General features: G+C 34.3%; 1 protein-coding gene across 1 annotated transcript in view; it reads left to right on the forward strand.

Annotated features, from left to right (window-relative positions):
• Positions 1–3,628: 3,628 nt before the first annotated feature.
• The window catches only part of MS3_00009649 (uncharacterized protein), a 107,066-nt gene continuing 96,054 nt past the window's right edge, over positions 3,629–14,640 (forward strand). Inside the window, exon 1 of the mRNA XM_051218046.1 lies at positions 3,629–3,967. Coding sequence (XP_051064477.1) covers positions 3,856–3,967 — 112 coding nt within the window. The 5' untranslated portion in view covers positions 3,629–3,855. The remainder of the gene's footprint in view (positions 3,968–14,640) is intronic.

Genomic DNA, 14,640 nt, shown 5'->3' on the forward strand with positions numbered 1-14,640 from the left:
AAAGGACTGTTAATGTGTTAGTTGACATTTTCGTTGCAAAACAAAATAAGACTATGCTACATTTATGCTTACAATACTTTTATCTGAAGGCAATGTCAAGTAGTCCGCACAAGATGTACATATCTCAGTAAGATTTTAAGCAGCCAGCACGAAGATGAAGTAAACTTTACCTGGTTTCACAAACTAATGGACATTTGGACTCAGTACCTGAATGGATAACTTGATGGAGATTCAAGCGAACAGCATTGGGTTCGAATCCCATAGTAGACATCCACATTGGGATGTGGCCAGTACATTCAGCTGACGAGTCCCAAACAAGACGAAACGTTTAGAAATGATTTCATTCAAAATGTTTTAAAGATGTAATACAATATAGGCTATCCATTCTAGCCATTATTATTATTATTATTATTACTATCAAAACAAAGAATGAATTAATTCATTTGGACTTTCAATGAATCCAAGGTGAATGTTCGCTTTCAGTAAAACAATAATTTATTATTCATTGATTGATTCATTGTGATTTGTTTTGATTCATTGAACTGTTATTCAATGATATGATATGCCAATTGTATTAATTCTGTTGAATATTTGTTTCATTTATTCAAATGATGATTGTTCATTGTAATAGAATTCTGTTAATAATAAACACTGAATATAATTGGTATATAGTTGAATGAACCTTAGATCTGTAACCATAAACCTTCTCTGTCTGTTTTATGAGTGTGGATCATTATTGTCGAAGTGTTGGTATATGATTAAATGAATTGGAAATATAATTTGAATTCTTCTAAGAGTCTTTATTGAAGAAATCTTTTATAGTTTCATGGATCTATTGAAGTTAAACATTAACACCGTTGGATGCGGGCTCAGTGATCTAGGGGTTAAGAGTTCGAGTGTGAGGCCGAAGATCCCGGGTTTGAGTCCCGCATGCGTAATTGTGGAGGAACAGTGTTTAGGAGTCCCATACTAGGTCGAAACTGTTGTGACTTTAAGCCTGGCTAATCATCACATGATTTGTTCGCAAAATCTTAGTACTGGTGCTAAACCAATGACGTTCAACCGATATGAGCAGCCTAGCGTCTGTATTGGTCTCTTGTTGTCCTAATCCTTCCAAATCAGTCAAGAACGCCAATAACAGCCCACACTATGCAAATCATTTATTTCAAACATACTTGGTTTATATACTAGCCAAACAGACAGCATCAAACCATAAAATAGGAAATCATGTTTATACAAGATCGAGCCAAAAATTGTCTATGAACGTGGGAGACTGTAATCAATAAACTGAACATAACTTAAGAATAGTAAATCGTATCATAATAGTCTATAGATCAAAATAAAACTTGTAATAAGAAGAGTTTAGATATACATAATCTAGTTACAATAAAGATATATGTAATATTAGTCCATTAATGGTTACCCGTAATTTAATCTTCATTAGGATATAACAGTAACGACCGTCCACTACTTCCAGGTTTTCAATGGTGGTCTAGCTTATATCGAATCATGAATTCAACTATTAAAATCGCTACAATATTCACAAAACTCCCCTTTCTAACAAAATTTTATGTTTTTAGTAGTTGCCAGGATTAGACGGAAAAGACAAAGTTATCATTATTGTGATTCGAAGTGTTACTGTCGTAGTCCCATGTACTTTAATTCACCTTTTTAATGACAATTTGTTTTATACAAAACTGTAAGTAACTTAGAAATTCACTTGGTATTATTCCCGTTGATGTTTAGCACTGCCATTGATCAGTTCCTTATTAGCATATAAGCATCCTGTGCAAACTGCCCTCGATATTGCCTGAATTCACAAGCTTTATAAGCAAAGATGGATAGTGGCTAGCAATGGAATTCAGGACGCGCGTTATATGTAAGTGACAAGCGATTCCGACATAACATTTTGCAACGATCAGACATAACAATTGATGACTCAGTTATAATAGTCAACCAACAGTCATAACAATTATGTAAATGAAATGGTTGTTACATAATAACAAGATTTATTGTTTTAGCTATTGACTGACTTCAAATTACTACTTATTATCTACCTTCAGTCTACTTTCAACCTTTATAAGTAAATTTATTGGTAAGAATTCTATCATAAATATGGTTATATTTGATCTGATCAAGACCCAATCACTGGAGAAATACCTTCATGTAATGTCTGTATGTAGTTCATGTTTCAGTCATTAAGTTTTAATATATTAGCAGAACTATGCTTCGAGAGATCTATTCAACCAAATCCAAATAATTATGGTTAGATATTCATTAAACACTAAAAGGCACTGGTTAACCAGTCTGACTTGGAATGAGACTCTTTATCAATATCCTTCCATAACCCAACTGTCGCATCCCAGAGTAAAGTTCAAGCGCACACCTTGAAATATGATCGTTCTGGTCTAGATCTTCGATGGAGTTAAGGATGCCCATTCACAAGGAATTTCATAATAAGAATAAAAAGCTTTCCAGTTCTACCTGCTTTTCAACAGTCTCCACAGATCCCTTAAAGTAATCAGTGGCGTTTTTTTCCGACTTAAATGTTCAGGGGTCCGAGTTTAATGGCCTAATCTGTACATAATCTATACTCAGTCATCTGTAGTTGTGACGCTATTATGTATTTTTCTTCTTTCACATTAATAAAATACATTTGGTAAAATTTTCACGGAAGTCCGCACAAGGTCCAGCAGTCATCTGATTACCGCATTCACAAATAAAGGAACTTCTTAGTAATCCCATTTTTTGTAGCTGCTTAATTATCACGTCTTCTCTAAAATCCACTGTAAACCGATCGTACGTGAGCATCAGGCACTGAAATCGGCGCCGTGACCTTGGAATACCTCAAACGCTTTTGATTGGCTCTTCCATAAATTATAGTCTTGCCCTTTCAAGATAACTGCTCAATGATTTAAAGTTTGAGCACTAGACATGTAACCTGAAAAATTTCAGGTTCGATTCTCTGTGGTTAGCTCATATGTGTTCACTCTCATTGAATAATTCGAAGGTAGAACAAAACAGCGCTTCAATCCTTAATAGTTTTCAATGGTTATTTTTAATTACAATCAGTTCATGATGTAAACCTTAAAAATTCTATAGTCTTCACAAATCCTTTTTATTTTCTAATACTGAAAGTAAACAAACGTAAATTCAACATTTCCTTTATTTTATCAGTATGTGGTTGCAGAATTCATTATGTTTTAGATATTGAAATCATGAATTGATTGATGTTAGACGACTATTGAAAACTTGGAAGCACTGGACAGCCATTTCGTCCTATTGTCGGACGCATCAACATAAGATGAAACAGCCATCCAGTACTTCGAAGCTTTCTATAGTCGTTGAACATTAATCAGTTCATGATCTCAATTACCTTTTATTATTTAACTTAACCAAAATAAACAAACAAATAGCCAAATACCCTTTATTAAAAAAAATGTTACTTGTTTTTTCTTAAATATTCCCTAACCTTGAATAACTTTCCAATGACCTTGAACGAAATCTTCTCCTGATTGGTCATTTGTTATAGCACATGTTATAATTATTTTTTTAAATAAAAAAATACGATAATCTGATTGGTCAATTGGTTTGTATAGATAATTAAATTGTGTAATAAAAACAATATTGATAATTGTACAATACGATTCCAACAATGATAATGATTCAATGAATAAAATGAATGTAAATTCACCACCATCACCACGACCACCACTATCCCGCCCCGCCGCAATGTATTCTAATTAAATCCTATATAATTGTACAACATATCTGAAATAGAATCTGATAAACCTAGTTACCCCTTTTATTTATATTATAAACTTTGAATGGAAAATAATCTTTCATGATAACACTATGACTGGAATTACTATTATTCAAAGATTAACAAGAAATATGGATTTTAATAAATCTGAAAAGATTATTACTACTTATAATCAATATATATGTGAACAAATATATAAAGAAAGTAAGTTATCATTTACTGATTATGAATTGTTATAAACTTGTAAACTTGATACTTAGTAACTGTTTATAAGTAAAGATGAATGACGATTAGAAGGAGATAAGTGAGCTGAATATACTTGTCATATCACAAAATTGATTTTCAGTCTAGGATTCAAATCCAGTGCCGTTCACTTCAATCGTTATAAAGTTATTCACTCGGCTTCTAAATCCAGATGGCTGCTAGTTTGTGTAATGGAGTGAAGTTTTAATTTATATTTGTATTGTTTGTTTAAATTGTCAGATATATCCGGCTTATGAGTCTTAAATAGAACGAAATGTGCGTTAGAATTGATTCCACTGTTAATTATCGTTCATTTTTGCTTGTAATGCTTGTGAATTAATTCAATATTGAGGTAGTCTACACAGGCCGCAGATATACCAATAAGAGACTGAGACAAATAAATATTCTCAGGATGGGTTTTGTGGAGATTTTTGGAAACTTCACTGGTTGAAATCATGAGTCAATTGAAGCTAGACCACCATGGAAAATCTGAAAGTACTGGACGGCCGTTTCTTCCCAGTATGGGACTCCTCAGCAGTGCGTATCCACGATCGCACCCCCACGAGATTCGAACCCAGGACCTTTCAGTCTCGCGCACTACTGAGGAGTCCCATACTAGGATGAAACGGCCGTCCAGTGCTTCCAGGTTTTCCATAGTGGTCTAGCTTCAATTGACTCATGATTTCAACCAGTGAAATGAATATTCAGTGTTAAAAGTAGAAAGATGTTAAAAGTGCAAATGTTTTAACATTTTAATTTTGATAATCCAACCAAGATAAACTATTTATGAAAAATAGATTAAGATATAACTATTAATGGGATCTAATATGTGTTTCATCCTAAATTGGACCCATTAGTTGGATAAACCTGAATTCGGGTTGATATTCACTCTGTGATTTGAAATCGGTTCGCTTTGATTCAAATGATTTACTTGGCTTCTAAGAACAAATAACCATTCACTTGTTCAATGTATGTGAATTTTAATTTAATTTGTAACAGCTTAAATCATTCCGTTGTTAATATTTTGACTGTTTGTTTGAAATATGAAGCCTAGAAGTAATGCCGATACAGAATCACAAGAGAAAATAACTGGCTAATACTCTAGGACATTTTCCCAAACGATAGAACCTATTCTTATTGAACTAATATCACCGTTCTATAAAAGTGTTTGAGTTATCGAGCATTTTACATTGAGAACTGTATTTAACCAGTCTCTCTTAGTAGATGAACATCCTGAATAGATGGAGTAGGTATTTCCTTGAAGTACAAGTTTTACTAACATTGGACATTATTTGATATCGAGAAATAAACAGTAATTTCGTTCGATTCCAATAAAACAAAATCATGGATTCGCATATGAGGTTGAACAGTTAGACCCTCCACCTAGCTTTTGAACTAACCGGTAACCAGTATTCAGTTATTATGTTCAGTTATCCGAGTACTGATACTGATCATTAAGCTTCTTATATGCAATTCCAAATCAGCTACTGCAGTGAGAAAGTAATTTTACTTGATCAAAAACTGAATTGAAAATACAAGTACACTCATTCATAAACATGAATATATATATTTTTATCCTTTAGAAAATAAAGGAACATTTTCAGCGAATGACGTGTCTCTCGTTAGAAATTAAATTGAAATCTCGATCAATGACATCCTTTTAGCTTTTGGCATATTACTTCTCCTTTATGATAAAGAACAAACCCGGCTTCTTGGATTCCTTTATAAGAATTAGAGTATGAATACATCATACTACAATGTACATTACTAGTTCATTGAACATAAGCTATGGAAAAGAAGTACTTACTTACACCTGTTACTCTCAATGGAGCATAGGCCGCCGACCAATATTCTCCAACCCAATCTGTCCTGAACCTTCCTTTCTAGTTCTATCAAATTCTTGTACATTCCTCTCATATCTGTCTCTATCTCTCGGTGTAATGTATTCTGTGATCTTCCACTCCTCTTTTGGCCTTGAGGATTCCGTGTAAGGGCTTGGCTTGTGACATAGTTGAATGCTTTCTTCAATGTGTGTCCTATCCACTTCCTCCACTGGGATCTAGTTTGTTCTCTCCCACAATGGGTTGTTGCTGATAGTGCCTGGTTAACGGATCCAAAGTATTTTGCGTAGATAGCTGTTAAGAAATACTTGCATCTTCTGGATGATGGCTTTCATAGTCTTCTAAGTTTCTGCCTCATACAGTAGAACTATCTTGACATTTGTATTGAAAATTCTGACCTTGGTGTTGGTTGACATTTGTTTTGAGTTCCAGATGTTCTTCAGTTGTAAATATACTGCTCTTGCTTTACCGATCCCCTCCTTCACATCTGCATCAGATCCATCATGTTCATCAATGATGCTGCCTAGATAATGTAAAGGATTTCAATAGTTGTCTAACTAAGATGAATACACAATATAAACGATGTACTTTGCCCTTAACCTAGCCATTTTTTCGGATTATTAATTTGGATATATAATTGTAGAACCTGAAGAGAATTTATCGAAAAGAATATGCTTCGTTCAAATACTAGTCTTTTAATATGACGTGGATCTTTAAGCGATTTTAATGAAACAGTTTAACAATTATCAGAAGGGGTTTGTGGAGATTTTTAGAAATTTCCACAGATTGAAATCATGAGTCAGTTGAAGCTAGACCACCATTAGAAACCTAGAAGCACTGAACGGCTGTTTGGTCCTAGTATGGGGCTCCTTAGCAGTGCGCATTCACGACCCCGCACCACGCGGGGCTCGAACCCAGAACCAACTGGCTTTGCGCGCGAGCACCTAACCATTAGACCACTGAGCCGGCCTCCAACGGTGTTAATGTCTAACTTCAACCAATCCACGAAGTTGCGCCACCATATACCATTGTCTTCAGTGACAAATACTTTACATTTAACTATTTATAGATTGACCTGATATAATTAACCAATTTATATTGGACAATCATAAATAGTTCTCTTTTTTATTTCACTTATACCCCAGATATAAGTTGATGATAATAAAATTCTGATATTCTTATATCTATTGAATTACCATCGGTCATGGATTCAATTACATTACAAAATAAACATTTTAAAAAAAAGAGCGAGTGCGTACGCACGCGCAAGCGAGAGAGAGAGAGAGGGAGGGGAGAGGGAGAGATATGACTATCTGTTAAATTATCCATTTTTTTCCCCTCTATACCTTAAATAGTCCCAGATGAATTATAAAGAACTTTTTTGTTATTATTATGATTTCTATGCTAATCAATCATGAATAAAATAATCAATCATTTATGTATAACCCTAATCATTTCAATAAGGTCATCTGTATTTTTGAAAGAAAAAAAAAACGAAAAAAGACAAAACAACAACAACATACATCGAGCACTACCAAATGTACTTTTTATCATAGTTACTATCGAATTGATTAATTTTGTCATAGAAATGTAATTTATATTATTGATTTGTTTGTTTGTTTTCTTATAAGAATATGTGTTTAGAATACAGGTATAATTGACTGTATTTTATTCTCTTTCATAAGTCTATTACTTCTATTCTAGTTTAGTTGTTATGAGTTCTTTTAAAAAGAACAGTCAATCTTTTATAAGTAATTGTAATAATAATGGTTAAGATCATGAGCCAGTTAAAGCTAGATTACCATGGAAAACCCGGAAGCACTGGATGGCCGTTTCGTCCTGTTGTGGGACTCCTCAGCAATGCGCATCCACGACTTCGCCCCCTGCGAGATTCGAATCCAGGACCTACCGGTTTCGCGCGCGAGCACTTAACCACTAGACCACTGAGCCGACATCGAACGGTGATAATGTCTAACTTCAACTAATCCATGAAATTGAATGACACATCCACCATTGTCTTCAGTGAGTTACTATCTCACAGCAGATCTGGTTGAACTCCACTGGTCACTACTTGTAATAGTTGAATTCATGAGTTGATCTAAGGCTAGATCATCATTAAAAACATGGAAGGATTGAATGGCCATTTCGTCTTAGTATGAGGTTCCTCACTGACAAAGTGTGTATCCACGATCCCACATGTAGGATTCGGATCAAGGACCTTCGGTTCTCTCGTTCGAATACTTAACGTACTGTGCTCAGTGGCCTAGAGGTTAAGCGACACAGAATATTCTGGGTTCAAGTAAAACGTGTGGGGTCGTGGATGTCCACAATTACTGAAGAGTTCCATTCTAAGACGAAATAACCTTTTAATGCTTGTAGGTTTTTAATGGTGGTCTAGCTTACATCGAATCATGAATTCACCTATTAAAATCACTACAACCTCCATAAATCCTCCTTCCAATAATGTTATAAGTAACTTGATTCTCAATAGTCTTTTAAAATATTCGTAAATAAATCAGTCATTCATAATTTTTCATTTATTTCCGTCTAGATTTCAGTAGTAGAAATTATTTGATTATTATGTTAATAGGACAAATAAACAAAGAGATAAGTAGATTCAGTTGGTTTTGTGTTAATGAACGAGTCAGCTGGATGTACCTGCCACATTACAGAGTTAATGTTCACTCCGTGGCTCGAACCTAGTAGCGTTTGCTTCAAAAACCATCGCACTATCCACTTAACCACTGTACTGGGTTCGAGACCTAGAGTGAATATCAACTCAGAGATGCAGGTACATCCAACTGACTCGTCCCAAATAGGTCGAAACGCGTATCAAACTGGATTCCACTACTTTCCACTATCCATCTTTACCTAGAATACTTGTGAATGAGTGCACTATCGCTTCAATCCGTACAGTATGCCAATATCCCAATAAGAGACTTATCAATGACAAGGAAGATTCAAGTAAACATGTTTATCATTTTCTAATGACTTATTATGTAATATTTTGACTACACCCCAAATTTTCTTCAAGGTATACCTTTTAATCGTGATCCAATTATTTCACTACATTTACTAGACAGTTAAAGTGTTTATAGATTAATCATTGTCATATATTGACCCTTATAAACTAGTCAAACCACGCATTAGTAATTACTTTACAAACAAATACATTGAAAATATTAATGATTATAATAAATCAGACCAAAACAAATTAAATTTGTCTACAAATTCAGTCAGTTATTCTTGTCGTTTATACTTACAAACAATATTATACTACTTATTTGATTAACATTCTACAATGATTAGATTAGATTATAAAGTGATCTTAGTTAGACAACGATTAAAGACCTGGAACTACCAGATAGACATTTCGTTCATTAACAGTTGAGTGTCCATGATCTCATCATAGGTGATCGAACCCAAGAATCTCATGTATCTCTTTAAAACCCTTGATTCGTTATGCCATGGTTTATGCGTACAACTTAAATCAATTTGTAACACTGCCAACTCTGAATCAATGAGTTCAATGAGTTATTGATTAACTTATGATAAAGTACCATTTTAGGGAATGTGATAGAAAATAATGACTAAAAAACTAATAAACACACCACTGATAAATTATCAGCGAATAATTAATTTAGATTTCCTGGAGTTCTGGTGAGAAGCCGTGAATAGTGGAGTTCAACTGTGTCTGTTGTGAAGCAGTTTCTCATTGAAGACGGTTGAAGTTGGTCGCGCGATATCATGGATTGGTTGAGGTTAGACATTAATACTGTTGGATGCCGGTTCATTGGTCTGGAGTATAAGAGCTGGCACGCGAGATCAAACGTCCTGGGTCCAAATCACACGTGTAGGGTCGTGGATGCGAACCGCTGAGGAGTCCCACACTAAGAAGAAATGGTCGTTCAATACTTCCGAGTTTTCGATGATGGTCTAGCTTTCAACTGTGGAAATATTCTCTATTCTCTTTCACACAAATTTTTTACGTAACTGACGATTGTAAGAGAGAAGTGACTAGGTGTACAGTGATACATTGATAAACCTTCACTAGTATTCAATTTCAATGAAACATACATAGATCTAGGTGAACAATTTAAAATAATTACTATCATATAATAATGAATATGTAAATGACAAATACCAAAGTATTCACAATTGATTGATCACTGGGTGGTGACCAATGTCATGGGTGTCAATTTTTTATTTAGTACAGACGGAATGCTATCGACCATGTTGCAATGTGGCCAGCAGTCTAGGTGACTCGACACTGTGTGCACTATACATTGAGATTAGATGGTGGTTGGAGGTAGTTGACAGGAAACCCTGGACCCGAGTTTTGTGCTACTTGGAACTCATCAGCAAGGTGTACCTGTAATCTTGAGGGAACTGGTGCTCCCTGGCGGCTTCGATCTCGTGTCACCCAGCTCCACGGTCAGAGACGTTACCACTGAACTATCCTAGCCGCGACTGACTGATATGATTGAATCCTTTGATAAATTTAAACAGGGAGTAAGAATGACAAGGCTTGCAAAATAAAATAGATTTTAATAGTTGAATTCATGAGTCAGTTGAAGCTAGACCACCATTAAAAACCTGAAAGCACTGAAATGCCGTTTCATCCTGATATGGTACCCCTTATCAGTGTGCATCCACAATCTCGTATGCGGGACGTGAACCAAGGATCTTCGGTCTCACGAGTTAACTCTTAACCTCTAGATTACTGGACAAGAATCCAACAGTGTTAATGTCTGATTTCAATCGTTCCATACTAGGACGAAACAGCCGTCTAGTGCTTCCAGGTTATCAATGCTGATCTAACTTAGATCGACTCATGAATTCAAATACTGAATACCTTGACAACAACTATCTTAAATCTTGTTAACCATACTAACCACTTACATTCAATGAATCACTATGAAACATTCACATATATAGTTCAAACATAAGACTCGTTTTTTTCATAATGTTGAATGAAAAACTCCATTTCCGTTTAAATCGACCACTATTATTAAATCTATTATTCAATAATGTAATACACATATGGATACAATCACTAACTGGTTAATTATTGATTATGAAAAATAAAAAAAATTTATTGATTTCAATTTTAAATCATATAAACACAACAGAACAAAACAAAACAAAACAAAAATAATAAGAAACGGAAATGTAAATACAAATTCCTAGTTGTTAAGTGAAAAGGATCTAGTTCAATGGGGATTATGAATGGATTCATCGAATATAGAAAGTGTTAATCAGAAGAAAAAAAAAGTTAATTTCTTCAAGTATTCATCAATTTATTTCATTGAAATAATAATGAAAACATTAGAAATATTTAAAAGCATGTAAACAAGTGGTAAATGTTAATAATAGTCGTTATAGTTACTTCTTTCTAGAGTATATATGTATATATATCACTCAGATACAACGTAGGACTAGGCACATATATACATCGGTCCAAGTTGCCATACTTCACTAAAACAACAAGATGAACACCAAATTCATTGAAGTAGTTACTTCAATGGTAATAAACAAAAAAGGTTTCAAATAAGGATATGATACAAGGAAAAAGAATTAGTTGATAGAAAGGTATAAAGTAATTCTAATCTCATGATTTAAGGGAAGACAAAGAGTATATACACCTACGTAATTGTAATCGAATCTGGGCCATTTTACCCTGAGTCTTCAACCATTAGTTACGATAGTCATGGGGACTCTAACCAAATAGTCTGTATCTACCAATATGTCTCAAATTAGAAAATGTTTACAAATGGATTATAGATATTACAATTGAGAAAAACATTGTCTACATAAGATGTGACTTCAATAAATGAAAACATTGATTTCAGATTAAATGTCATCATAAAAACGATATGGTAAGCGGCTAAGTTGATCTTTCTGTATCAAGTGATTTCTCTGTTAACGTCTACATCTTTGAGTATATTTCTCAAAAGCTCAGACTAGATATACAGTATATAGTCAATGGTGTAACTGAACGTCATCTAATTGACAGTGAAAATGATAGTAATGTCTCGAATACATTGAGTTTACTGTTTTACTAAAGCATCATATATATTCTGAAAATAATCATTACAGAACTCACGCCAGTTTACAGGCATAATCAATTTGATTTAAATAGGAACATTACATATGGAGAGCAAACATGTGATAGAAGAAAGTTTTAAGTATACTAGTTCAATAATTGTTTAGACAGTACATGCATTACAGCGATCCAGGAACTTTTAAATTCTTCTGAAATGGACAACCTGTTGATTTATGAACGGTGTAATTACGGTCATTTCCTGTCCCAGATCGAATTAATGATAATTATCTACAATTAGAGAAATTAAAACGAAAACAGAGAGCACGGAACAACAAAGCGATAATTACCTGAATATGTCAATCAGGTCTACCAAAATGCATGTGTCATGTCACACAGTGATATACTGTTAATGCAAGATATTATTCAAAGTAGTTAAACTTGCTGGGAACGGTGTTAACATAAAGTGACAGCAAGTAGGTGGTTTTACCTAGGGGAAGCACTAAAAAAGGTGGCTAAACATTTAAACTTCCCATTACCTCACTTGTGGAAGGAGATACACTTACATGTGCTAGAACATTCAATACATTTTCAGAGGAGCAGTATGAATCGATGCAGCGAACAAATAATGGGAGTGATTTTATTGTGCGGATAGATCATGGTAGGTTATTTCAGAGTCTAGAAAATTTATAGGTGAAGTAATTCATATAAAGAGATGATTTGGAATAAGTATGTTTCAGTAGTGCCAAGGAGTTACGGATGTCATAATCAGAAGTTTCTGCATCTTGAATTACTTGATTGGATATAAAGGATAGTTCATTAAGTAGTTTGAAGAAAACGATAAGATTTAGTTTGACCTCCTCTTCCATGAAGGGTCGAGCCCAAGTTTATTACATCTAGAATTATAAGTTAAGGTACAATCAGTTCCAAGAATACGAAGTGTAAATCGTCTCTGTACTGATTTCAGCCTTAAGTTATCCTTTATGCGCTGACTACTAAGAATAAATATGCAGTATTCTGGAAGTGGTTGAACACAAACTTTGTACATTAAAATACGTAACTCATTGTTATAAAGGTTTCGAGTTATGTAACCTACAAGACGTTGAGACTTGGAGGTCTGTTTCAATATCTGTTCTGTAAACGACAAGTCTTGGGAGCATCTGAGTCCTAAGTCTACTGATTCTATTACCTAGATAACACTTCTCCATTTATGGTAAGGTCTAGGTTGAGTGATGTATCACCGAAGCATATCCATCCACATTTAGCCGTATTAAGCTCCAGTTGCCATTTTAAGCACCACTGTGCTACCTTGTTATGCTCCATACTGATGCAATTTTGCATATTTTTCAGCTCATGTGGAGATTGAGAGGAAATCTATACATCTAAAGGGATTCATTTATCAATCTTGCTTCGCCATATAGTGACCGCATTTACAAATGTTCATTACGAATTTTTGTCAGAATACTAATTATTATTAAATTCACTTAGTATTATTTGTTTGAAGTTTCCCATTGATATTTAGTATTGCGATTGATCAGTCTCTTGTTAGCATATAGTCATACTGTGCGGATTGACTCGATATGGTCTTCATTCACAAGCATTATATGCAAAGATGAATAGTGGTTCTCAGTGGAATCCAAGTTGATGCCTGTTTCCCTCCCCTGGGGACTCATCAGCTATATGTACCTGAAACATCACGGAATTAATTTTCCCTCCAAAACTCGAACACAATACCGTTCACTTCAAACACCATCGCTTTATTCATTTAACCATTGTACTGAGTTCAAGTTCCGGAGTGAACATTCTACTGCTAGCGACTATCCATCTTTGCTATTAATGTTTGTGAATTAATGCAACATCGAGACAACATGCATAGTATGCACATATGCCAATAAGAGACTGTTCGATTGCAGTCCTAAACAACAATCGAAAGATACAAGTAAACAATATCAAGTGAATTTAGATTACACCCCATTGCACAAACAATTGGATATTAGGATTTAACAGCTAAGCGAATAACGCAGTGGTGTTTGAAGTGATCGGTACCGGGTTCGAATCTCAAAGTGAACATCAACTCAGAGGTGCAGGTACATTCAACTGACTCGTCCCAAACAGGTCGAAACGCGTATCAAACTGGATTCCACTACTATCCACTATCTATCTTTGCCTAGAATACTTGTGAATTAAAGCACTATCAAGTCAATCCGTACAGTATACCAATATGCTAATAAGAGACTAATCAATTGCAATCCTAAACATCAATGGGAAGATACAAGCAAAACAATACGAAATGACTTAGTGCTTATCATTTCTATCAAGGTTTTATATATCTTTTTCTTTTAAATAATAGTTAAACAATAGTTATGTTTTGTATTTCAATGACCGTGTTTTATTTTAAAAGGAATGTCAATTCACCAAGTTGTAAATACGTAGGTCATGGATTGTTTGTTTGTTCTTCTTTATAATTTTTTTTGTTTTTACATTCTACAATGTCCATTAAGTTTTTCTTGGAAAGAAAACAAAAAGGGTGAATCTCTCTTAATTGAATTGAATAGAAATATCAGACAGAGAATAGTGAAATTTTATTTCCCACCGCTGTCCCCCTGTCCGTTATCCCGGCAATTTGTGAAAGTATCGATTGAAAATCATGTAATAAAAGAGATTTTTTTTCTTTTGATTGAGATCATGAACTGATTTATGTTCGATAATCATTGAAAACTTAAAAAGATTGAAGGGATATTTCATCTTAA

Source organism: Schistosoma haematobium, chromosome 7, assembly GCF_000699445.3.
Source record: "Schistosoma haematobium chromosome 7, whole genome shotgun sequence".
Classification (NCBI taxonomy): Eukaryota; Metazoa; Platyhelminthes; class Trematoda; order Strigeidida; family Schistosomatidae; genus Schistosoma; species Schistosoma haematobium.